Genomic DNA, 23,476 nt, shown 5'->3' on the forward strand with positions numbered 1-23,476 from the left:
TGTTAGTCGAGCCCGTTGGAAAATATTACTAATCTCCCTGCGTGGGCAGTTCTTTTAGATGTCACGCAACGCTCCTCCAATTACGCGATAAACCAACGAACGGCTGAGGAGTCAAACACAGCTCAGGCGCTAATTAGCATTCCCGCGCGGGGCGCCTCGCCCTAAAAAGCACTACCTTGCATAATTTACTGCCTCAATATTCTTCCGCTCAAATTGATTTGAATTAATAATTTCTTGTTCAAGGATTGTATCGTTAATATCAATTGTAAAGTACATGACCCGTGTGAGAAAGTGATTTAACTAGGCAAGGGCTCTTCTTTGAGAAAAATAAATGCAGTATTTAATAACAGTTACCTGCATTTGGGAGAAACAAATGGAAAGGTTCGGTAGCAAAGTACATTTGTATAAGTTGCTCTTCCTGTTGCCTTTCGTGTTTCAGCGAAATCCTACATGTTTTCTAGCAGAATATTACTAGCATTTTGGGTAACCTGTGACAAAAGGTATTCAAAATTCAGTTATTTGGGAAATAGAATCAATGAGAAAGCTTCTTAAATTACTATTTGTGCTTGTTCTTACAAAATGCACCTTACACCTCAGCAATGTCAGATCAGTTGCCTTGGGTAAAGCGTTGTATGCCAAGGATGTCAGTTGATGTGGTTCAAAGTCGAATTTTCAACCGTTAAATTCATATCTGTCCCCCAAAAAAACGTTGAAATTAAATTACTCGACTTCAATCCAATTCGCAATATTCATCACATTTTTGAAAGCGTTTACGTAGAACTGAAATAAGACTTATTCAAACACTTCATACCACCATTTTATATTTCCTCATTCATGCATTCTTTCCTCTTAAAACATTTTACAATCAGTGCATCTAGGTATCATGAGTGAGTCTGCCACATTCATTTCAATAAATTTGCTGTCTAGAAAATTATGTCAGTTGATGTTCCCTCGGGGCTTACAGACACTCTGAATATCGAAGACACACTGATTGTCAGTCATTCTTGAAAACAACGTAAGCTAACTATATTTTCCGCCAAAATCATGCATCGTTAGTTTTCCACGCCTTTCAGCATACTAAGATTCTCAATAAATTAATATTTTCTGAGCGCGAACTCTCATAAGTGCAACCGTGTGGACTCTGATGCGAAAGACAGCTGTTCTACTGTCCACATCGCTGCCTCGTTGAAAAATCTAACCAAATGAAAGGAATAATTTTTGCTTTTGTGTTTTCTGTCAACATTCCAATTTGCATTGGGAGAAGTGTTAAGGCCTTGCACGCGTATGATTATGTACACAAACCTAGTAAGTGTTAACAGTTATGTCTTAAGGTCGTTTTATTTTTATCATTGTTTACAAGCTTTAAATAATTTGTCCATGCTTAGCGTGTGCATATCGAAATATAGATGCACGAGCCCGAGAGAAGCGTAATAGTCGCCAAGGCGCAGCCAAGAGCAACTCTGGCTTGTCGAGTGCTCTCCAAACTTCCCGCGTACATCCATGACTCGATAGACGCACAGCTAAAGCACGAACTAATTCTGTTATAACATACTGGTAAATTTAACCTGTTTGAATTCTTCTTTTACTAGAATTTACGATCAAAAAATTGCGTTGCTTTGTGTTGAAAATTCTGAAAATTATACGATTTCAAAATATTGAACAACACTTTCAAGACATATCGACACTTCAAAATAATATTTGCCGTTTAATGAAGACTACCTAACGTCGCAAAACCTTAGTTATTGTCAGAAAGCTTAGCTTTGTTTTCAGCCATAATTCGCGTCGCGTTTGAGAGTGAAGAAATGTAAAATGGTTTCCGTGTTTACATAGCGTGATGTAAGCACGCGGGAGGTAGGGAGAACACTCGATAGGCTGGAAACCACTCCGCTTCGCGTCGTGGTTTCCTACGCTTATCTCGTGTTCTCCCAACCTCCCAAGTGTTTACATCAAGCTATGTAAACACGGAAACCATTTTACATTTCTTTTATAAAATAACTAATGAAAGAGGAACGAAAACCGTGTTTACATACGCTCATATAAAATGGTTTTATGGCCAATCAGAGCGCGCGTACTATTTGAATTATTTTATAATATGTTTTGACAGCTTTGAATTACTCTCATGTCTCATTGCAGGTCTTTCAAGCAGAGAACTCAAATTGGCGGACGAAGGTAAAACTGCGACGCCGACAAAATCTGGATCGGATTACGGATTGAAAAAAAAGAGTTTTGAAAAATGAAAAAGAAATAAAACCGTTTACAAAGTAATAATGCAAAATATAAGAGTAAAAAAAAAGACCTAAAATATGTTAATTAAAATTAGAAATGTTGTGTGACAGGCCAAAATAAAGTCTGCGTGACATAATGAAGCGCAGGCCCCACTTGAAGTTTTTTTGCCCCAAAACCTCACGTAGTAACTTTAACGGCTGTGTCGAGCAATGCCGCCATGGACGAAGGCAAGCAAGAGGTACGTATCATTTTATCAGTTGGTTATCGTTTCTCTTTTTTTCTTAATATCATCAAGGTGCAAGACTGTTTGAGATATAACTTATAAAGTGCACTAAGCGATTCATTTAGTTCATTACGTCACGTAGACTATATTTTGGCTTGTCAAGTAACATTTCTAATTTCAATCAACCTAGTTTGGCTTTTTTACTGTTATTTTCTGATTATTATGATTTTATAAACGATTTGAATTTTTCATTTTTCAAAACTTTTTGTTTTGATCCGTAATCCAATCCGTGTTCCGATCCGGTCCGATCCAGATTTTGTCGACGCCGGTAAAATTATTAGATAGAATGCAATGGGAAAGTTTCCTATTTTAACTAGATATCATTAAGCCCTTATTAAAGTGAAAATTGCTTTCTTTTCAAAGCCTTTGATCTCTGCCTTCGATTGAGTCCGAGTTTTTGCAATAATTCACGTCAATTACAACATATTGCCCCCGATGTTTCTCAGCTTGTGCCCTGCAAATAGACAATAACACGGTTATGATTTAAGAATATCCAATTGCTATCGACCATATAACTGTCGTACTAATCTTAAACAGTTTCCAATACTCTACCAAGGTCGTAAAATTTGGAATTCTCTCTCAATATCGATCACTGGTTTGACTAGCTTTTTCACTTTTAAAAGAAACATGATTGATTTTTGAATGAATTGAACGAGTTGGCCAAGCTACATATCCACATCCACATCCACAACTTAATTGCAAACATATTGACAACCGAGGTGGCCACCCCTGTATGTCTGGTGGTTTCTTGAAGGTCTCCTCGCCCTACCGTACTGTTAAACCTGTATAAATATGATATCTCAAGTGGCTAATAAATAAATAATGATGATGACGATATCAGAGCACAAAGAAAACTTACATAACGCAACTTAAAGTCGAACACACTTTAAATCTGTTAATGATTCGATAAAATCTCATTTACCATGGGCCTTCCTCATAGTGCTTGTGCTTTGCTTACCCATGGGATACTGGCTTTCAAGCCGATTTTGGGCGACTGATTTGCTCCTAAGAAGGCGAGAGTTTGCTTGTGCAAATGTAACAAAATTAGAATTCATTTATGGAATACTACATCCAATCAATCATCATTACAATCATCAATTATTTTCGCCAGGACTGCGCGATTGGTTTAAACGCGTCATGTGACCGAGGATAGTCCTAAACCTTGCCTTTCACGCGAGCGCTCCATAAATATTTAGTTGATAATCAACACGAAAGCCTTCAGTTTGTTTTGGGATTATGCTCGTGTATTCATCCTCGCCGGTAAATCTGTTTCTCGAAGGTCACAGGTTTTATCTAGCTTGCTTCTTGGAAAACTCTTCGTTTATCGGACACAGTTAAAGTCCACGGAAAAATATTGCTGCTATTGTTTATTGATTAAAGAATTATGTACGTGAAACAAAGAAACAAAAGTCCTCTAAAAGAACGTGTAGTCACCGGTAAAATCTTCTTTTCCCTTGTAATGTGGTACATGATAGGACAAAATCAATTGTTTTTTCAATTCTGATTTGTAAACTAAGGTAAAGTCGACTAAGAGAATTCTAATGGATTTCGATACGTATGCGGTCTCACTCTGGTGAGATCTAGAATGATGGTAACCACCCAACCCCGTAGAAAACTAAACGCGTTCCACAGGCAGTCGATGCCTGTGATAATATCCTGTGCGTATCAAATTTTCGAATGCAAATGTGCCCACAGTTAGAGGCCGCGATCCAAATCTAACCCCAACTGACCAAGCCAAATTCGATTGTTTACCATTAACACATCACGTTTTGTCTCACAATTGCTTGTAACGCAGTGATAATTGTGTACATGATTTTCTCCTGCTTTCAACTGGAAACAAATCTCTCCATCTCATGCCTGGAAACGTTCAACTTTTTATGATCAGAATTTTTTTAGTGGGCGAAATAAAATATTTGCTGCAGTGAGTTCCTTTACTAATGCACTTAGCGGCCAATATTTACATAAAATCCAATCAAATTAAATAAAACAGCCAAAGGATTTTAATTAAAACTCTTCTCACGGCTCATGTTTCAAATCAAATCGTAAACAATCGTCGAGTTGCTGATTGCTTCACAGAAAATCACGAGAAATCACTTGTTTATTTACAACATGAAGGCAATGTGATCACTGGTTAGCCAGCAACCACAACAATAAACCAGTAAGAATGAAAAGGCATCATCGGCTAGTTATCATTTCATAGCTAGAGCGCCGATCAATAGCAAAAAAAGAAAAAAAATAGATAAATAATAAAAAAAAATAAATAAAAAATAAGAATTCTGCTTGTTTGATTTTCAACCCACTCAGAACAACTCTTTCAATACGAGTGCGAGCGTTTTAGCAGGGTCTCCAAACACGTGAAAACAGATGAACGCTTTTATTGTTCTCAAGTGCTTGCAAACTCTGATGAAACACAATGCACGAGTTTTTTGAAATTGCTTCTTAATTGGGCCTCGGGAATAAAGTATCCACGATTTTTTTTTCACATTTTGTCGGCAAGTTTCTTTTAAGCATTCAAATCGTGTTACTGATATTCAAATTAAGAAATCTGATGCTTTATCTAAAGGATTGCTTTTGGACAAAACTCATGACTAACGCCTCATTCTGAAACAATAATGGTGCTCACTCAAATTAAAAATAATCCCATAGCAAAAAATTTTGTAACGACATTCGGCGATATTATGTTTTATTCATTTATATTCTCATTTGGCCAAAAAAAATTCACCAAGCAAGTTTCAGTCATCAAGTCTTTCGTGGAAAATGGATATGATACAATGATCACCGCAATGCTAAAATCACATTGCAGATGATGTCAGTTCTGCTACGTGACAACGAAACCAGTTAAAGTAAAGTCACATCGAAACACTTAATTGCTATACAACGTTAAGTTCAATATCATTTCCTTAAAATGTTTACTTAGTTAGGTAAATTTTGATGCCAAAAGCTGATGTGAGGACATTCATTTCGAGTCGATGCTGCTGAAGCTGCCATGAAAGCCTTTCCCTTATTTTCAGTGTTTTTCGTCGGTCTTTCATGTAATTATCGTGGTTGTGAAGGTAAGATGCATCTTTTTTATATCATCGAACTTCTTTTCAGTTGACTATTTTTTCTCAGACCTTCTTGCTTGAAACGAGTTTTCTTCTGAGTCACCTGCATGTACAGGTCTGTTAACACCTCTCGATCGCTTTCTTCGAAACTTTTAATTGTACTTTTGGCTTACAAAAGAAACCAAGTTTTTGTCATTCTCTTCATGCACAACACAGACGTGGGTGATTTTATTTGCTTCAGTTGCCTCATTTTTTTCCCATGAAATCAGTTTAATCTCAGGAGTCGGTTTCAAAAGCGTTAGTTTTAACAACTGTTGAAGGTTTTCTCTTGGGATGGTTTTAAGTTGCATAAAATCGAAAAAGCTGAAAACGATTTCCAACTTACTTGTCAGTTAAAAAAAAATGGCATATTCTCGATGGCAATTTTGTTCCAAGGAATTTGTGTTTCCGATACAATGCGGGGTTAATTCTTTAATTGTTGTAGTAAAATAAAATACGAAGTCAATCATTCTACTCCTTCCTTCGTCATTGCCATCCTTGTGTTCTCTTTCCTTACTTAATGTAGAACCATTCATGAATGGTAATGGTCGAATTTTGCAGCATCATTTCCGACAGAACTAACAAATTACAAACAAACTGCACCGCCACAAACACCACATTTATTACTTCTGAAGAAATACATCTATATAAGGATGTTCGGTTAGCATATTTATCGTAAAGTAATTTCAAGCCAATGCTAAGTGGTAACCCTTCCTAAACAATCAAATAAATAGGTGAGTGTTCGTGGTGTTTACATTGTCATTTTATCCCAGTTGATCTGTCAGTTTGTAGTTCTTTCTCCTGCAACCTTTCAATACGTCGATACATTTTATGCTGATATTTATTAATTACGCGTCAAACTTTATTTGGCGACTGTAGAAAGTTTAAGAAAACCGGAATCAAAGTATCAACTTTTCCTCCACAGCAAGCAGATTTTTTACAAATTAAATTTGAATAAACAAATATTAATTTTGTCACCATTAAACCAAATTTCTAGCAAATATGGGTGTTTCATCAAAATTTGATATCAGTTGCAGTCGTTTTATTCGTAATCAATGCAAATTAAGTTAAATTAATTGTTTCAAACATCGAACTATTTAACAAAAGCACAGTTGCTTAATTTGAGTTCCAGTGAAGGTGTGGGGCCTCAACAAAGCAATTACACACTGCATACGTAGCACAAAATTAGTTGCCTTGGTAATGGTGACCCCACCAAAGATGATTGACTGGAAATTATCGATCCAATTTGACATGAACTCCTAAAGAGAAAATTCATATTTACAATTTACATAATCACTTTAGTAGTCCTAAAGCGACCATACTCTAATATTTTCATAATAATTATACTCCAGTTTCTATACTTTCCGACAACCTAGCAAGGAACCTCCAAATTCTTAACATTCTGATATTGAAATATAATAAAAAAAAAAAGCTAGAGTTGCTGAAGGCGCAAACTTCCAGGTTTCCTTTTGAGTGGACTTCTACAAGTTTAGTATAGAAAAAATTCTAAGTTGAAATAGAAGGGAAAAAAAAAGACAACATAAATCAATGTGCTCTGTGAGCAAACTCGTGAATTGACACATGTTTTTTTAGATTATGTTTAATGTTATCTGGTTTAGGGAATTTTGTGGTTGATTGTCATATCTAGAGTACGAGCAGTAGTTCAGTGTTCGCTAATGTAGCAAAGAAACAAAGTAACGTTGGGATAAGAAGGCATTACAATTGAAATGATTATGCTATTACATTTGACAAGGTGGATGATGTCATGCGTTTTAAACGTCTATCATTTTTGTTTCTGGTTCAAAAGAAAAGGTTGGAAGTAAATGTGGGTGAAAAGTGAAATTTACTGTCTTTCGTTGTAAATATTAGAAAATCAAGGCAATACTGTCTTAATGAAAACATTAACGATTCCCTCTTTATCAAATGAGACAGACGGGAACGAGTTTTGAGTGATATAACTAAGGTAAGCCTGCCACCGTCATTTTGGATCTCCGCCTGGGTAGATTTAAGTCACGTGCTATGCAACGTATAATCAATAACAAGATAGAATTTCATTTCAGGCCTATTTATCAATTTTGTGGTGTGTAACTTTCGCATTTTAGTACGTTGTATGTATGTTGAATCTTCAAATTGTCTTGAAACTTAAAAGAAAATTGTTCTTTAAAAATTCACTGAAAATCGGTAGCTAAAATTGTTTGTTTAGGTGTTATTTGATTTTCGTGTTAACTTGTTATTTCGTCAGTCGCCGGCATCTTCTGTTGCTTCACACAGGAAAAATACACGCGACGAAACGTAATGATCAATTTTGTCCTCAATCTCACGCCATAACAGAAAAAGCTTTTGAACATCTGTAAACTCCGAGCGCTTCGCAGTAAGTGATATTTTCAATGAATCTTCGGATTGTTTTCAAGTTCAAGGATTGTAAATTACAATTTTATGAAAAACGAAGGTTGTTCTGTTATTTCAGTGTGAATCCTTGTATGCCTGCTAGTCGCTGGCGCCGCTTGTTGAAACTAAAACGGAAAAAAAAACTCTTTTAAGATTATCATTGGCTTCTTTTTCACCCCACCACTATTCTTAGAAACAAAGGTCGCCATTTCGTTTGTTTATTGCTCGCCAAAAACTATCAAATGCACTCAAAAGCCTAAAATCTAAAAAAAGTTTATAGGAATCGACCAATCGAGCGAGCGAATGCCATTCCCCACATCGTATCTATAACTCGCTCTTGCGCATGCGCACAATTCACGAGTTAAAAAGGTGCAAATAAAATTGCGAAAGCGCAAACTAGAATTGCATCTGTACCACACTCGCCCGCGCCCGATGTCTTTGTTCTTTACCTCATTTACTTCACTCCATAGATTTTAGTTGCATAACATTAATCTCCAAAGCTCGCCTTTGAGAAATCAGACAGTTGGAAAAAATTCAGTAGAGTACCATGCTTCACTCAAATTGACAATATTTGAGACTTTCCGCCCAAATTTGTAGCTAACTTTAAAGTACATCCCGCAGAAAACCGTTTCGTGTGTTGATAGTCAACATACAGTAATCCTTTGGCACATTAAGAGATGAGAGCAAGTTGAAGACAGTCAACATCGCCAGCATAAGTCACATTAAGGTAACATTCTTCTCTATTTCAGGGAGACCAAGTGAAACGACCCAGTTACCTGTTGGTAAGTGTGTGTTTTCCCTGTCAATAGAAAAAAAAATTACTACAAGAGAGCAATTAATACGTCAACCTTCTATTTCATATCATTTTGCTTCTTCGCAAAAGACTCTGGTACATCATAAAATTTTTTTCAAAATTACCTTCTCTAGAATTGTAAGAAATAATGGAAGAAATAGAATCAATCTAAATTTACTTCACTTTACGTGCTTTTTCTATCAGTTCCAAGGATCCTTTAAATGTGGAAGGAGGACGCATTTTCCTTGATTTGGTCATTCCTATGAATTATTTAATTGTCATTGATCGACATTATACCCAACAATAAATCGGTGGCTCATTGTTTATTGACAGTGTGTGAAGATGATCCAAACTATGCAGATGGCTGCCCTCGGAAAGCTGCCGTTACAAACTATTGCACAGAACAAGAGGAGTTTATGAGGAGGCATTGCGCAAAGTCGTGCAAATTTTGTTCGGAGGCGTGTAAGTTAAAGGTGTTTTTGTTTCATCAGCTGATATTGTAAATTGTTCATTTGAATTTAGGATAATAAAAGGATCTAATAGAAGAAAAATGTACGCCAATTTTATCAACGTTCTACAAGAGATTAAACTTTTGCGTTTTAGTGAAGTATACACACTGAAGGTCCAATTGTTATCGGGTTGCTACCCTTATATTTCAAGTGATTAAAATCTACTGATCTGCTGGGATGACCTTCATGCCATGATTAATCGTTGTAATTGACGTGGGCATGATGTTTTTCTCTTTATTGACATTTAAGTTATTTTCTTCCAGCGACTGCACAACCCACAACTGGTAAGTTGGCCAATTAAATTGCAAAATTGCAAAATTTTATTCGCGGTTGTTAAGGATAGGTGCTGTTTTTATACTCTAATGTTTTCGCCTGTCAGGTCATATAGCCTGAACAAGACAATGTTGAAGTGAATCTCAAAAAATGCAATTGTATTTGACTTGATGTCCAGAGAGTTTCCGTTTCATTTACTTGATGCCAGCAAAATACAAACAAGTATTAAACTTTAACTACTCAGTTAAACGAGAGTTGCATTTAATAGAGTATGCGTGTATGTTATGGATAAAAGTTTCTATCAGGGACTTACAAGCAATCAATTGGATATGACAAAATTATAATACAGAATCTTTATTACTTTAGAGGCGATAAAGCCACCAGCACCAGCGGGTAAGTTGTTTTTGGCCGTTTTTATATTTATTGTTTCAATAATAAGCGTTTACAGCGCTGTCCTTATTCAACGCGATATCAATTAATATTTGAACTCACTACATAACTAGCAAAATAACAATATTTTTGTATAATCGATCACATTATTATTTTCATTAATTTCTTTTCAAAACGCAAATTGAATTTGCAATCATTTTTAAAATATTTATCAACTCTCTAATTTCAGTAATCAAACTGAACATGTTTCTAGTTGTCGGCGAGCTCTAACTTCTTAAGCGATTTATGTTCGTCCGGATTGGGCGAAGTCGAGACAGATACAATTTACTCGATAGTTACACTTCGTTTACGCTGATATTTCAGTTTGGCGATTAGCACAGGCTTTGTCGAACCCCGTATTATTTCCATTTCTAGTATTTTGGCTTCTGGTTTTCAAAATAGGGCCTTATCTGGGCGTTTTATCGATCGATTGAGTCGCACAAAACCAACGTAAGCGAAACCATGAAGTTGTTCTTTGTAAACATCAAAAAAATTTTCTGCGCTTAAAGGCTCTTGCCTCAAAAGTTTAAGCAGATAATTTAGTGTTAATAACTGAGTTGAAAACGTAAACTGGCCTCCGTAAGGAGTTAAAATACTGACGCTTCGAGTGTTAGCCCTTCGTCAGGAAGATGTTCGATAAGTCTTGCAGACAGGCTCCATGTTTAATGGTCGGTAGAATTGTTTTAGCATGTGTTTTTTCGATTCATTGACTTTAAATTGTTCTATTTTGTTTTATGCAGCAACTACTGGACACACTGGTAAGTTTATTCATCCTGACTTTTAAGTTAGATGGAGCGAATGGTCTTTATTTTGATCAAAGATTGAAGATCTCCATTGATCAACTTTTAAAGTTTCTTCCTCAACCAGGTTGGAAATTGTGAGATGCTGTCGGTATTTTTGAGGCCATGCTTTACAACTGCAATTTTTCTGTCTGGTTATTATTATTTACACATTTGTTATTATTGATATTCAGTTTCAGAGAGAATTTGATCAATCATCTCGTTAATTCTGGAACGGTAAAACGCATAAAAAGACCTTCACAGATTGCGTTTTGAAACGTTTCTTCAAGAATGTAAAAATCCCTAAATTTGTTTTGAATAGCTATCTTTTTTCACTTTTTTGTTTTTAACAATTTTTATAGCATTAGGCGGAAAAAGAGATAAATCCTCTCTTTCAGTATTGTACTTAACATCATACTAGTGATGGTTAGTACTGATGGCCGACGATGTGAATTGATGAATTTGTGACTGTACGTTATTCACTTTTCTTTATGTTGTTGATGTTTTATTTCAGAGAAGCCACTTAAACCTGGAGAAGTTGGTAAGGTCTCCACAAAACAACTGCCACTCTATTTGATTTATCCTTCAAACATTATCCACACCATCTTCATAACTAATCGCTAGGTTTATCCTTCACTGGTAATCATGAAATGACATATCGTGTTTTCCATTTCCATTTTTTCCTTTGATTTCATTCGTAAAATGGCTACAAAAGTGAAGGAACATCTCAGAAAAAAATGGTAGATTTATCGTCTGGTCCATAAGGCGAACGTAAGGTTGCCTCAGAGCCCTCCCCTAAACTTAAAGAGGTCTCTATGTTGATGTAATGTTTTGTACTTTACACGTCTTTAGAGTAGCATGTTAATCTTTATAAAAGTAAGTGATTCAAATCAGCCAACTTTACTATTTCATTAAGTTTTGTAGAAGAGTGCTGCAATATTGATTGTCGAGAGTTCGAAAAAACTTTACATGGACGACTTCTACACGATGGTTTAAATCAGCTTTTTGATGTCGCAAACCTCCTTAATTATTGACAGAGGCATCTAACAACGAGCCAAAATCACTTGCTATCCTTCCCATACAAAATTATCATTGCAACCTTGCTTGTGAGTGAAACAGAACTGTGTAAGTAAAACAGTCATAGAAAATCATTTGATCTCTTTTTATATCACACCAATAAGGATGCGCAGACAATCCAAAGTTCAAAGATCCATGCGCAGACATTGCTTCGACACCAGGCTTATGTCAAGAGCAGGAAGACTTCACGAGAAAGAATTGCAAATCGTCATGTGGATGGTGTGGTAAGTAATTCCAATCATTTACATGAATCAGAACTCGGCTTAATCTACTTTTTGGTTTGGTTTGGTAATATGTTTGATGTTTGTTCTTGCCGAAAGACGTTTGTTACCGGCTCCCTTTCTGGAGAGGTTGCGAGTAGAAGGTAATCGCGTGATCGAGTATTTGCTAAGAGAGGGTTGACCAGGTGTGTCAATAAAAGCCGCTAGAAGCGAGCGGTATACCGCTGCCCATAAGACCTACTGAGCTCTTACTGTCGTCTGTTAAGTCTGCGTGCACGCTGTCGTATTTGGATTTTGCCTTACGTCTCCCATTCCTGACTCAGTTGCCTTTTACAACATAAGAAGCTGCTTATGGAAAACGTTATTGAAACTCCTGGAGTTGAACGCACAGAGTGCCCGCCCGGTAGGCAGATTCCTGTTGCTTAGCTGTTGCCAACTTCATTTTGTTGCCTTCATGCGCAATGTGTCTTACAAATTACGTACAATCCACAACGGAATTAGTTTACAAAACATCCACCTCGCCACTTTTACGGAATCATTCAGAGCGGACTTTAAATTGACTTGTGGTGAAAAGAAAAAGTCAAATAGAGTATCGTGCATCACTTGAATTGACAACATTTGAGACTTTCTGCTTAAATTTGAGGCTAACTTTAAAGTACATCCCGCCGAAAATTGTTTCATGGTTTGGAAGGCAACATACAGTAATCCTTTGGCACATTAAGAGATGAGAGCAAGTTGAAGACAGTCAACATCGCCAGCATAGGTGACATTAAGGTAACATTCTTCTTTATTTTAGGGAGGGAGAGTGAAAAGCCCACGTCACCTGTTGGTAAGTGTGTGTTTTCCCTAACAATCGAAAAAAATGACTTCAAGAGAACAATTAATAGGTGAACCTTTTAATTCATATTGTCTCTTCATAAAACTTTTTCTTAAAATTACCTTCTATAGAATTTGGAAGAAATAGAACCATTCTAAATTTACTTCGCTTTACGTAGTTTTCCTACCAGTTCCAAAGCTACTCAATTTTTTATGTATAGTTTGGTTATTCCTATGAATTATTAATTGATCGACATTATATCCTACGATAAATCAGCGGCTCGTTGTTTATTGACAGTGTGTGAAGATGATCCAAACTATGCAGATGGCTGCTCTCTGAAAGCTGCCGTTACAAACTATTGCAGAGACCAAGAGGAGTTTATGAGGAGGCATTGCGCAAAGTCGTGCAAATTTTGCAAGGGAGCATGTAAGTTGAAGATGTTTTTGTTTCATTAGTTAATAATGCAAATTGTGCTTCTGAATTTAAAATGAGAGAATAATTAAATATAAGGAACATGTACGCCAATTTTATCAATGTTTTACAAGAGATTATACTCTTGTGTTTTATTAAAGTATACAGAATGACGGTATCTCGGTCTATCTCCCTGGTAGATAGACCGAGATACCTTCAATGGCATTGTCATCGGGATTGCTACCCTTGTTAAATATTTCAAGGAATTAAAATCATATTTGAACAGGTCCCTGATCTGCTGGGATGACCTTCATGCCGTGATTAATCGTTGTAACTGACGTGGGTATGATGTTTGTCTCTTTATTTACATTTATGTTATTTTCCTTTCCAGCGACTGCACAACCCACAACTGGTAAGTTGGCCAATTAAATTGCAAAACTGCGAAATTTTATTCGCGGCTGTGAAAAATAGGTGCTATTTTTATGCTCTAATGAAAAATACTCTAATACTCTAACCTAAACAAGACAATGTTGAAGTGAATCTCCAAAATATAATTGTATTTGACTTGATGTGCAGAGAGTTCTCCATTTCATTTACCTGATGCTTGCAAAATACAAGCAAGTATTGAACTTAAACTACCTCAAAACAAATTACTATCATGTGATGATACTCAGTTACACGAGCATTGCAGATAATAGAGCATGCGTATATGTTATGGATAAAACTTACAGTCAGTCAGTTTTACATTTAATGACCTAATTTTAATAACAAATCTCTATTTACTTCAGAGGCGATAAAGCCACCGGCACCAGTGGGTAAGTTTTTTTTGTCCGTTTTTATATTTTTTTGCTTCAATAAGAAGCGTTTACAGCGCTGTCCTTATTTAACGCGATATCAATTAATATTTGAACTTACTACATAACCAGCAAAATAATAATATTTTTTTATAAATTTCTTTTCAAAACGCAAATTGAATTTGCAATCATTTTTTGAAATATTTATCAACTCTCTAATTTCAGTATTCAAACTGAACATGTTTCTAGTTGTCGGCGAGCTCTAACTTCTTAAGCGATTTATGTTCGTCCGGAATGGGCGAAGTCGAGTTTTGTGGGCTTACAGCTTCCGCTATTTGTTGCAGGTGCCATATTATTCGTCATTTCATTGATCTTCAATTTTTCTTTTTTCAGCTACTGCTCAACCCGCAATTGGTAACTAAGCATAGAATGTTTACCTCATGCGAGGAAAAGTACGGGCAACTAAGTAAAAATCAATCTGGCGAGCAGTTCCTTCCCAATGAATCTCATTATATCACACTTATACATTGATTTACAGTTTGTGAAGATGATCCAAACTACGCTGATCGCTGTCCTGAGAAAGCCGCCGTAATTAGCTATTGCAATGACCAAGAGAAGTTTATGAGGAAACACTGCGCTAAGTCGTGCAACTTTTGCGGAGAGGCGTGTAAGTGTGAGGTGTAGTTTTTTAGTGATGAAAACAGATACAATTTACTCGATAGTTGTACTTTGTTTACGCGGACATTTCAGTTTGCGATTAGCGCAGGCTTTGTCGAGCCACGAATGAGCGGCGAGGAAAATGAGAGAAATTTCTAGTATTTTGGCTTCTAGTTTTCAAAATAAATCCTAAGACCTTATCTGAGCATCGTATCGATCGATTAAGTCGCCCAAAACCAACGTAAGGGAAACCATGAACTTGTTCTTTTTAACTACTAGAAGTTTGTTGCCTTAAAAGTTTAAGCCTTACTGTGAAAAAGAAGTAGTAGCAAAAACATAAACAAAGTTTGGATCGTTTAATGCGGCCATTTGTCCATCTTGCATTTCCGCCCTGTTGTATACATTGTAATAGCCTGTAATACCTTGGCATATTTTGAGCATTCCGTCTCCCTAATATCTTTATGGACATATTAGAGGAACTCAATGAAACAACAGTTTCCGTTGAGATCTGCATGAAGAGGTTTTGAGTTCATATGCACTGAAGAGGTCTGCATACTTGACCTGAAAAACCAACACAACATTTAGCTGTTATAAATTCTACGGCGACACGTTTGCCTCAGTGGAAAGAATTAAATTTTAAAGGAGTGTAAACCTCAGAAAACCTTCCGTGTGAAGAAACTGAGAAAGATATTTGATGGGGTTTCGTTTTGCAGACAGGCTCCATGATGAATGGTCGCTAGAATTGTTTCAGCATGCGTTTTTTCAATTCACTTACTTTAAATCGTTCTATTTTGTTTTGTACAGCAACTACTCGACCCACTGGTAAGTTTATTCATCCTGACTTTTAAGTTAAATGTAACGAATGTTATTTATTTTAATCAAAGATCTAAGATCTCCATCGATCAACTTTTAAGTTTCTTCCTGAACCAGGTTGGAAAATGTGAGATGCTGGCGGTATTTGTGAGGTCATGCTTTACAGTTGCAATTTTTCTGTCTGGTTGTTATTATCTACACATTTGTTATTATTGATATTCAGTTTCAGAGAGAATTTGATCAATGAACTCATTAATTCTGGAATGGTAAAACGCCATAAAAATGACCTTCACAGCTTGCCTTTTGAAACGTTTCTTCAAGAATGTAAAAAATCCTTAGAATTTTTTTGAATAGCTACCTATTTTCACTTTTTTTTGTTTTTAACAATTTTTTATAGAAATCAGGCTAAATAAAGGATAAATCCTATCATTCAGTATTGTACTTAAAATCATATTAGTGATGGTTAGCACTGATGACCGACGATGTCGATGTTATCGATGGATTTTGGTGAATTTGTGACTGTACGTTATTCACTTTTCTTTATATTGTTGATATTTCATTTCAGAGAAGCCACTTAAACCTGGAGAAATTGGTAAGATCTCCACAAAACAACTGCCACTGTATTTGATTTATCCTTCATGCATTATCCACACTACCTTAGCGTCTAATCGCTAGGTTTATCATTCACTGGTAATCACGGAATAGCATATCGTGTTTTCATTTCCGGTTTCTCTTGTGATTTCATTCGCAAAATAGGTGCGAAAGCGAAAGCACATTTCAGCATGAAAAGGTAGATTTACTGTTCCACGGAGCCCTCCCCTAAACTTTAAGGAGATCACCATGTTGATGTAATGTTTTTTTACTTTACATGTCTTTACAGTGGTTGTTAATCTTTATGTAACGATTCAAATCAGTCAACCTTACTATTTCATTAAGTTTTGAAGAAGATTGCTGTCATATCGACTGTCGAGAGTTTGAAAAAAACTCACGTGGACGACGTCTCAACAATGGTTAAAATCAGCTTTTTCCTCTCATTGGTTGACTGTCACCTTCCTTCTTCTACTTACGATTCTTGTTGCCGCAGTCCTCCGCTCAATCTTCACGTGTTTCGCCATCATATGCTGGCCCCTTCTCCTTAAAACGTCTGCCAATCAGGCTTTGCAGATGTATTTTAGCCAACCCTTGGTCTTCATCTATTACGAATAGAAAGATAATATGTGTTCCTTTTACTTTTTTTAAGTTGATTAAGCTACAAATAGATGACGGAAGCAATTCAATTCGTCTTTAATTTTTGACAGATGCAACTAAAACAGTCAACATTTGATTTCTTTTTGTATCATACCAAAAAGGATGCGCAGACAATCCACAGTTCAAAGACCAATGCGCGGACATTGCTTTGACACCAGGCCTTTGTCAAGAGCAGGAAGACTTCACGAGAAAGAATTGCAAATCGTCATGTGGATGGTGTGGTGAGTAAATCCAGTCATAATCAGAACTCGGCTAAAATAGCTTTTTAGTTTGATTTGTTAAGATGCTTGATGTTAGTTCTTATCAAAAGGCGTTTGTTACCGGCTACATTTTTAGAAAGGTTTCGACAACAAGGTAGTCCGGTGATCGAGTATTTGCTAGGAGAGAATTGAACAGGGGTCTCAAGAAAGGCCGCTACGAGCAGTCTACCGCCCCTTATAAGACTTAGCTCTTGCTGCCGTCTGTTAGGGTTCCGCCTTACGCCTTCCGTTCCTGACATAGTCGTCTTTTACACCATGAGCAGTTGCTAATGAAAAACATCATTGAAACTCCTGGAGTTGACCGCACGGAGTACCCGCTCGGTAGCCAGATTCCTGTTGCTTAGCTGTTGCCAACTTCAATTTGCTGCGTTCATGGGCAACGTGTCTTACAACTTACGTACAATCCACAATTAAATTAGTTACAAAACATCCACCTTGCCACTTTTACGGAAACGGAATTTAAATCGACCTCTTTCTTTGAAATAGAAGAGAAATACTTTTTAATAATACGATGACAGTGCCAACATTGGCATCTGAGGAGAAATACTTAAACTGACAATCCCAGCCAAGGCCCCTCATTGCCCCTTGGATCACTGAATTAACTGCGTAAGTTCTAATGTTTCTGATATTGCTCGTCTTGTTTTCTTTGTTTTTGTTTTTTTAGGTTCACCAGCAACAAAGCCTCCTATTCAGGAAAGTATGTGCAACTTTACTTAAACAAGCACAGTAAACGAACACTGAGGAACAAACGCACGCACGAAAAGATATCCCCAGATACTCACATAACAGAGCAATGAACATTGGTTGATCCTCCATTTAACAACTATTAAGAGAAGGCGTAACTTAAATAACGAGTTTTTTCCGCTTTTAAGTAATGGTCTAAGCGGGTAATGCTGATGGTTACGGGCCGAAAATTTTATCAATAACGGCACGCGAATAATCTGAGATGCAATCATGAAGAAGATTATAATGATGATAATGATAATAATGATTATCACGATAATTGTAATAATTGTAGGAGAAACTGGCAGATGCTTTAAAACCCGAAGAAAGGAACATTTAAAAAGAAAAATTAAAAAAAATTATCAATAACGGCACGCGAATAATCTGAGATGCAATTATGAAGAAGATTCTAATGATGATAATGATAATAATGATTATCACGATAATTGTAATAATTGTAGGAGAAACTGGCAGATGCTTTAAAACCCGAAGAAAGGAACATCAACGAAATCTTAAAAACTATACGAGTGGCTCGAACATTGCCAACCATGCGTGGGAAAACAATCACGCGATTGACTTTGAGGGCGCTACCGTGATAGACAAAGGCAATTACCGCGTTCGAAAAACACTAGAATCTTGGCATACCGCAAAAACTGTCGGCGCAGACAATAACTCTAAACCGTTACCAAGACAATATTCTATCGTATTGTAATTAGATTTTGTTCTATTGTCCATTTTTTAGCTTTTCACACTTCTATTGTATTTTTTAGTTTTTTATTTTTTTTTCACACCCTCCCCTGTATATATTTCCACTCACGCGCTTATATTTTTTACATTCGTTAAAGGCTATAGTATAATAGCCGAAAGCTCATATTTTAAAACCTTTTTAACCAGAGAACGTTTTTTCACCTTTTTCATAATGATAATGATGCTAATAACACTTGTTTTGCTTCTAAATTTGTAATAGTCTGTGACGAGGATGCACCAAAGTGGAGACACAAATGCCCAATATGGGCCGCGATGGGGGAATGTGAAGTTCGGAAGAAGTTTAGATTCTATGAACATTACTGCCCAAAGTCTTGCAAATTTCCATGCAAAAAAGGTATTTGTCTCTACATGACTGACGCAGAAACTATAATGTGAAGCAACATGGGTTTTCGTTTCATCTCTGTTTTCATCTCTAAATTTTTGGTCTGGTATAGTTTTCTAATGCATTGGTTTTTCTTTACATAGGAGGGTACAGAAAGGTGTTGGACAGAAACTAAGACATTTCGGATGCAAATATGACATTTAAATATTACATTTAAGGTCGAGCTGGCAATGTGACCAAGAATAAACTCGCCTATTGATTTGATTGCACGTACAGCTGTAGATGGCCTCAAATTGAATATAACCTCTCCATCTTTGGCACCATTAGCTTAGCGCTGTTGTAAAGGTTCCTTTTGGATGTCATACAGGATCGTAAGTTGCAAATTGACCGCCCATATCATGGTTGTACGGGTAGGATTTTTCAGAAGTGAAACTCCATGAAAATCACTCCGATTGTGATAAGAGTATAAAGAAAAACAGGATATCTGAATTTGTGATCCGGAAACGTTAAAGTTGAGAAGGGAAGAGTTCTTTGAGTGCTCGTCAAATCTAAAGTTTTACATTTGTCTCCATACTTAACTTACAGAGCCAACTGTGAATCCCAACGCGACAAAGCCGCCTTCACCTCCAGGTTAAATCTATTTGCCATTTAGGTTAAAAATAATTTGTATTTATCATTAAAAAGTAAGGATAATTTTTAAAATGACAGGACAAGGTTACACACTGATCGTAAACAATATTTTTGTTAATTAATGAACAAAGATGTATTTTTCCGTCTCACCACGAGCGCGGGGCCAAGAAAAACATTCTGCGTCCTCATGAGAAATCGAACCTCAGACTTCAAATTCCTACCAAAGAAAAGAGCTGACTTTCGCCCACCAAAACATAAATGCATCTCGGCAGGCACAACAATATCAATTTCAAATCACAATTCTGCAAGAACTAATTCATCTATAGTATACAGTATGCAGATAATTATCCATTGCAAAAAAAAAAAAAAAATTGATCATACATATCACACTTTTTTTTTTCCCAATTTCAGCTTTCTGTCGCGACCGAGACAGAAATTGCGAGTGGTGGAAGTCATTTGGAATGTGTGAAAATCACGGAAGAAATTCCTCCATGGCCGTTTACTGTGGAGTGACCTGCGGCTTTTGTAAGTATAAATGCAAACTGTTTCAGTTAGATTTTTTTCTTTTATAGCCATAAATAAAAGGTTAAAGGAAGAGGCCGTTAAGAGAAGTAGTCGTTGCGAAGAGGTAGCGATCTGTGGATACCTGCCTAGAAGGCGGCAAATTGCACCCGAAATTTTTGGCAATATTCCTTAAAGGTGCTTTCTTTGGGAAGTAACACGTCAAATAATTAGGATGGATTATTAAAAAAAAACCCAAAATAATTGAAAAATGAATCGTTAATGTGTTCTGTTGTTCATGTATCTACTTCTTTAATTATAACTTAATTTGTGTTGATATTTTGTTTTCCTTCCTTCAGGCAAAGCACCTACCCCAGAGGGTAAGATTAAACGGAACAACGTCAGTATCTGGGCAACTGCCCACCTACCCCTCCCCTAACCCAAAATTAACCTTAACTTGTTATCAATTGACTTTTGTTGAGTTAGGGGAAGGGCAGGTGGGCAGTTGCCCAGATACTGATATTGATCCGATTAAACACTGTTTGTCACATAAAGGATGAGGTCGAAATAGCCTTAAGAAGCTGATATTTTATGAAACAATCTTCCAGCTTATGGGGAGACTGCAATATTATTCTATTTTTCTTTTTAACGATAAAAAATTGCGATAAAAAAATTTGGTAAAAGCATATTAAAAATATGTCGACGACGTTTCGACGTTGGGCTAACGTTATTATCAAGTCAAAGAGCGAAAGATAAAAATTGTTTAAATACTAAAAAGATAATAGGTAATGGAATGTTCTTTTAAACAAAGAGTTTTGCGCGAATGGAATCGGTCTGCGTGTTGAGACAAGGATTGGGCTGCTTGATAAAAGGTATCTCATAGACAAGACAGTAAAGTTTTCCTTGGCACTTTTTTAGAAAAAGCTTTCTTTGAGGAGGCTTGTATCCCCATGGGCTGTCGAAAAGTGCTTACCGATCGCAGAGTTTTTATGTTCAACAATATGTTGACGGAGGTGTCGAGCTGTAACGCCGACATAATCTGAATCACACAGATCACATGTAAAAGAGTAAACAACGCATTGTTGATTTACGATTGGAGGCTTGATTTCTCTGGGCTCGAGGTCTTGTTCCACGCTTTAAACCGTCTTCTTTCTCTTTCAGAATGTTATGACAAGGGAAACAATTGTCAGGAGTTGAAGAATGCCGGACTCTGTAGCTCCACTCGAGCTGATATGGAGTATGAAGTCAAGACAAACTGTTTGCAAACATGCGAGTTCTGTGGTAAGGGATTATAAAAAGAAAAATTATTTATATTATAACATACTGTCGTTATGCTAAGGACAAAAACAAAACAGCCCTGGAATAAATGAAAATAATATTTTCCATTCATATTGTATCATAAAAAACAAATACTTTACAATTTTAACCATGAAAACCAGATTTAACAAAATCTCAGATTTTGAACAATGGAGTGAGGTCGAGTAGTGAGTTTGAGAGAGCTTGAGCCATCATGCAATTAAAAGAGTAATTACTAAGACTTTGTGCATGCATTAAAGGAGCCCCTCGTGTACTGCTGTAACCTTCAGGTGCGTTTGGTCAAACAGAAAAGGACCAAAAGTGTTCCATCAAAAACGGAATGGATCTTTTATCATATATACCCGTAGCTCTCTCGTTGTATCATTACTTATCGTTTTTGTTTCACCTTGTCTTGTTCAGTTCCTAATGGTGGTCCTTGAGGAGTGACGCAGATCCCAAAGAAACTCAGGAATTCTAAGCGTGTTTCATACACAACACGTTATTCCCTCCGCGCTGCAAAAGCTGTAGAATGTTAACATTTCAGAACTAGACGGTAGACTACCAAACGCTGCTGCAATAATGTAACGAAAAGCCACAATAAAATGCTGATAAAAAGAAAAAAAAAGACCGTGAGATATGTGTCCAGCGTTGATTCATCGAGTTAAAAAAAAAGATAGGTCGGTGCTTGTGATGATGCATTAGCTATGATTCAATATAAAAGAACAAAAAATTGAAACCCTTAGATTCCCTCTTTTATGAGTCAACATAAAGCAGCCGATTTTGGTCTTCTTTAGGGATTTTCTTCCACGAACCTCAGAGAAAAGAAGAAAAAAACTTTCTTTTTCGTTTTAGATGCATGTGAATCACCAGGAAACGTTCAACCGGTGATTTAGTGCTTAACCATTCCGGGATTCTATCTCTTTCGTAACTGATAATAAATTAAAAGACAAAACAAGAAACAAATAAAAACGAAGCAATATGAACTGAGAGACAACGCTGTCGAGCCATCAGAAGAGGCGTTGCGTTGTCCCTTTTTCCTTCTCTCAATATGTTTTTCCTAATTTTAAGAATAGTCTTAATAAACCTTTAAACGAGCGATGTTCACAAAATGTTTCACCTTATCCTTTTTTAAACTTTTACCTTTTGTAATCGAATTTCCAAGAATGATGATTGCTCAGCTACTCCCCTCAGTCATCAGAAATCTCTGTTGTTCATATTAAAAACAAAAAGCTTTGCGTTAATGAACTCATCCAACAGTTACACAGCCGCTTGTCTTAAAAGCCAAAGCAAACACTTTCCTTTAGTCATTCAATTATGTTTTTGACTCAGTATTTACGCACCACAGGTTATCTTTTCGCTTTTTTTTTCACTTTCTTTGTATAATGCGGTTTCTTTTGAAAAAAATGCTCTTTTTTATTAAGAATTCTGTTCCTAAGTTGAGACCACCTGCTGATGTTTAAATTTTGACATAAGAGCCTTGTTCGACTGTCCTGAAAGTTCCACTGGCGTAACTGGAGGGTATTTCACAGGAAAAAATACCCAATTTAAGAATATGTTTGGCGACCTATCTATGACCGTGCATGATAGAATAGCTAGTTTGTGGCTTTAAAGATTTCCAGTTTAACTGACATAGAATATGTACAAGTTCGAACAGTTTGTTATCAAAGTATAGGCAAACATTTATAAGGCGAACAGCCTTTCCCAGAAAAACCACTCCACTAACTATTAGTACAATTATCCCATATCTTATCGTTACCTTAGAGACTTCGAGCATTATATAAAATCTGTAATTTCAGGTTACTCTTCAAATTTTATTTTTTTCTCAAAAATGCTTGTTGATTTACAAGGAGGATTACGTTGGGATTTGGAGTGTTTTTGTCAGTTGATTGTGTTAGTGTAAAATACAGCTGTTATCTAAGAAAATTTAATTCATTTTTGCTTTATAAAAACAGACGTGTCAACCTTTAGTGATCACTCTGCAGGATTATCTCAATGAGTAAATCGAGCATTCTTTTTGAGTTCAGAAATTAACTCAAAGCAACTGCATTGATTAAATATTGACTTAGGACAGCTTACTTATTAAAGTCTTGATTGCCCAATAGCTGAAACTTTTGAGATCTAAAATTAACGATAGGAATTAAAGTCCCTGCTCGATCAGCTTCTGGACTCACAGCC

The 23,476-nt window shown here is 36.4% G+C and overlaps 1 protein-coding gene across 6 annotated transcripts; it reads left to right on the plus strand.

Moving 5' to 3' along the window:
* Nucleotides 1–986: 986 nt before the first annotated feature.
* LOC113684605 (uncharacterized) lies at nucleotides 987–21,926 on the plus strand. 6 transcript variants are annotated; one of them, XM_089194968.1, is made up of 24 exons: nucleotides 987–1,305; nucleotides 2,134–2,169; nucleotides 8,730–8,762; nucleotides 9,107–9,235; nucleotides 9,546–9,566; nucleotides 9,922–9,948; nucleotides 10,725–10,742; nucleotides 11,278–11,304; nucleotides 11,945–12,064; nucleotides 12,858–12,890; nucleotides 13,176–13,304; nucleotides 13,681–13,701; nucleotides 14,078–14,104; nucleotides 14,622–14,750; nucleotides 15,545–15,562; nucleotides 16,119–16,145; nucleotides 16,903–17,022; nucleotides 17,726–17,758; nucleotides 18,752–18,886; nucleotides 19,460–19,504; nucleotides 19,916–20,029; nucleotides 20,365–20,385; nucleotides 21,167–21,286; nucleotides 21,722–21,926. In XM_089194968.1, exons 1-24 carry the CDS (start codon nucleotides 1,203–1,205, stop codon nucleotides 21,739–21,741), a joined length of 1,506 nt encoding a protein of 501 aa, XP_089051094.1. In that variant the 5' UTR covers nucleotides 987–1,202; the 3' UTR covers nucleotides 21,742–21,926. The 6 variants fall into 6 exon arrangements, 4 of the variants coding, with proteins under 4 accessions (XP_089051094.1, XP_089051095.1, XP_089051097.1 ...); XR_016183253.1 differs by lacking the exon at nucleotides 20,365–20,385; XM_089194970.1 differs by lacking the exons at nucleotides 987–1,305; nucleotides 2,134–2,169 and adding an exon at nucleotides 5,379–5,562.
* The last annotated feature ends 1,550 nt before the right edge of the window (nucleotides 21,927–23,476 follow it).

Source organism: Pocillopora damicornis, chromosome 2, assembly GCF_964200805.1.
Source record: "Pocillopora damicornis chromosome 2, jaPocDami1.2, whole genome shotgun sequence".
In the NCBI taxonomy this organism is placed as follows: Eukaryota; Metazoa; Cnidaria; class Anthozoa; order Scleractinia; family Pocilloporidae; genus Pocillopora; species Pocillopora damicornis.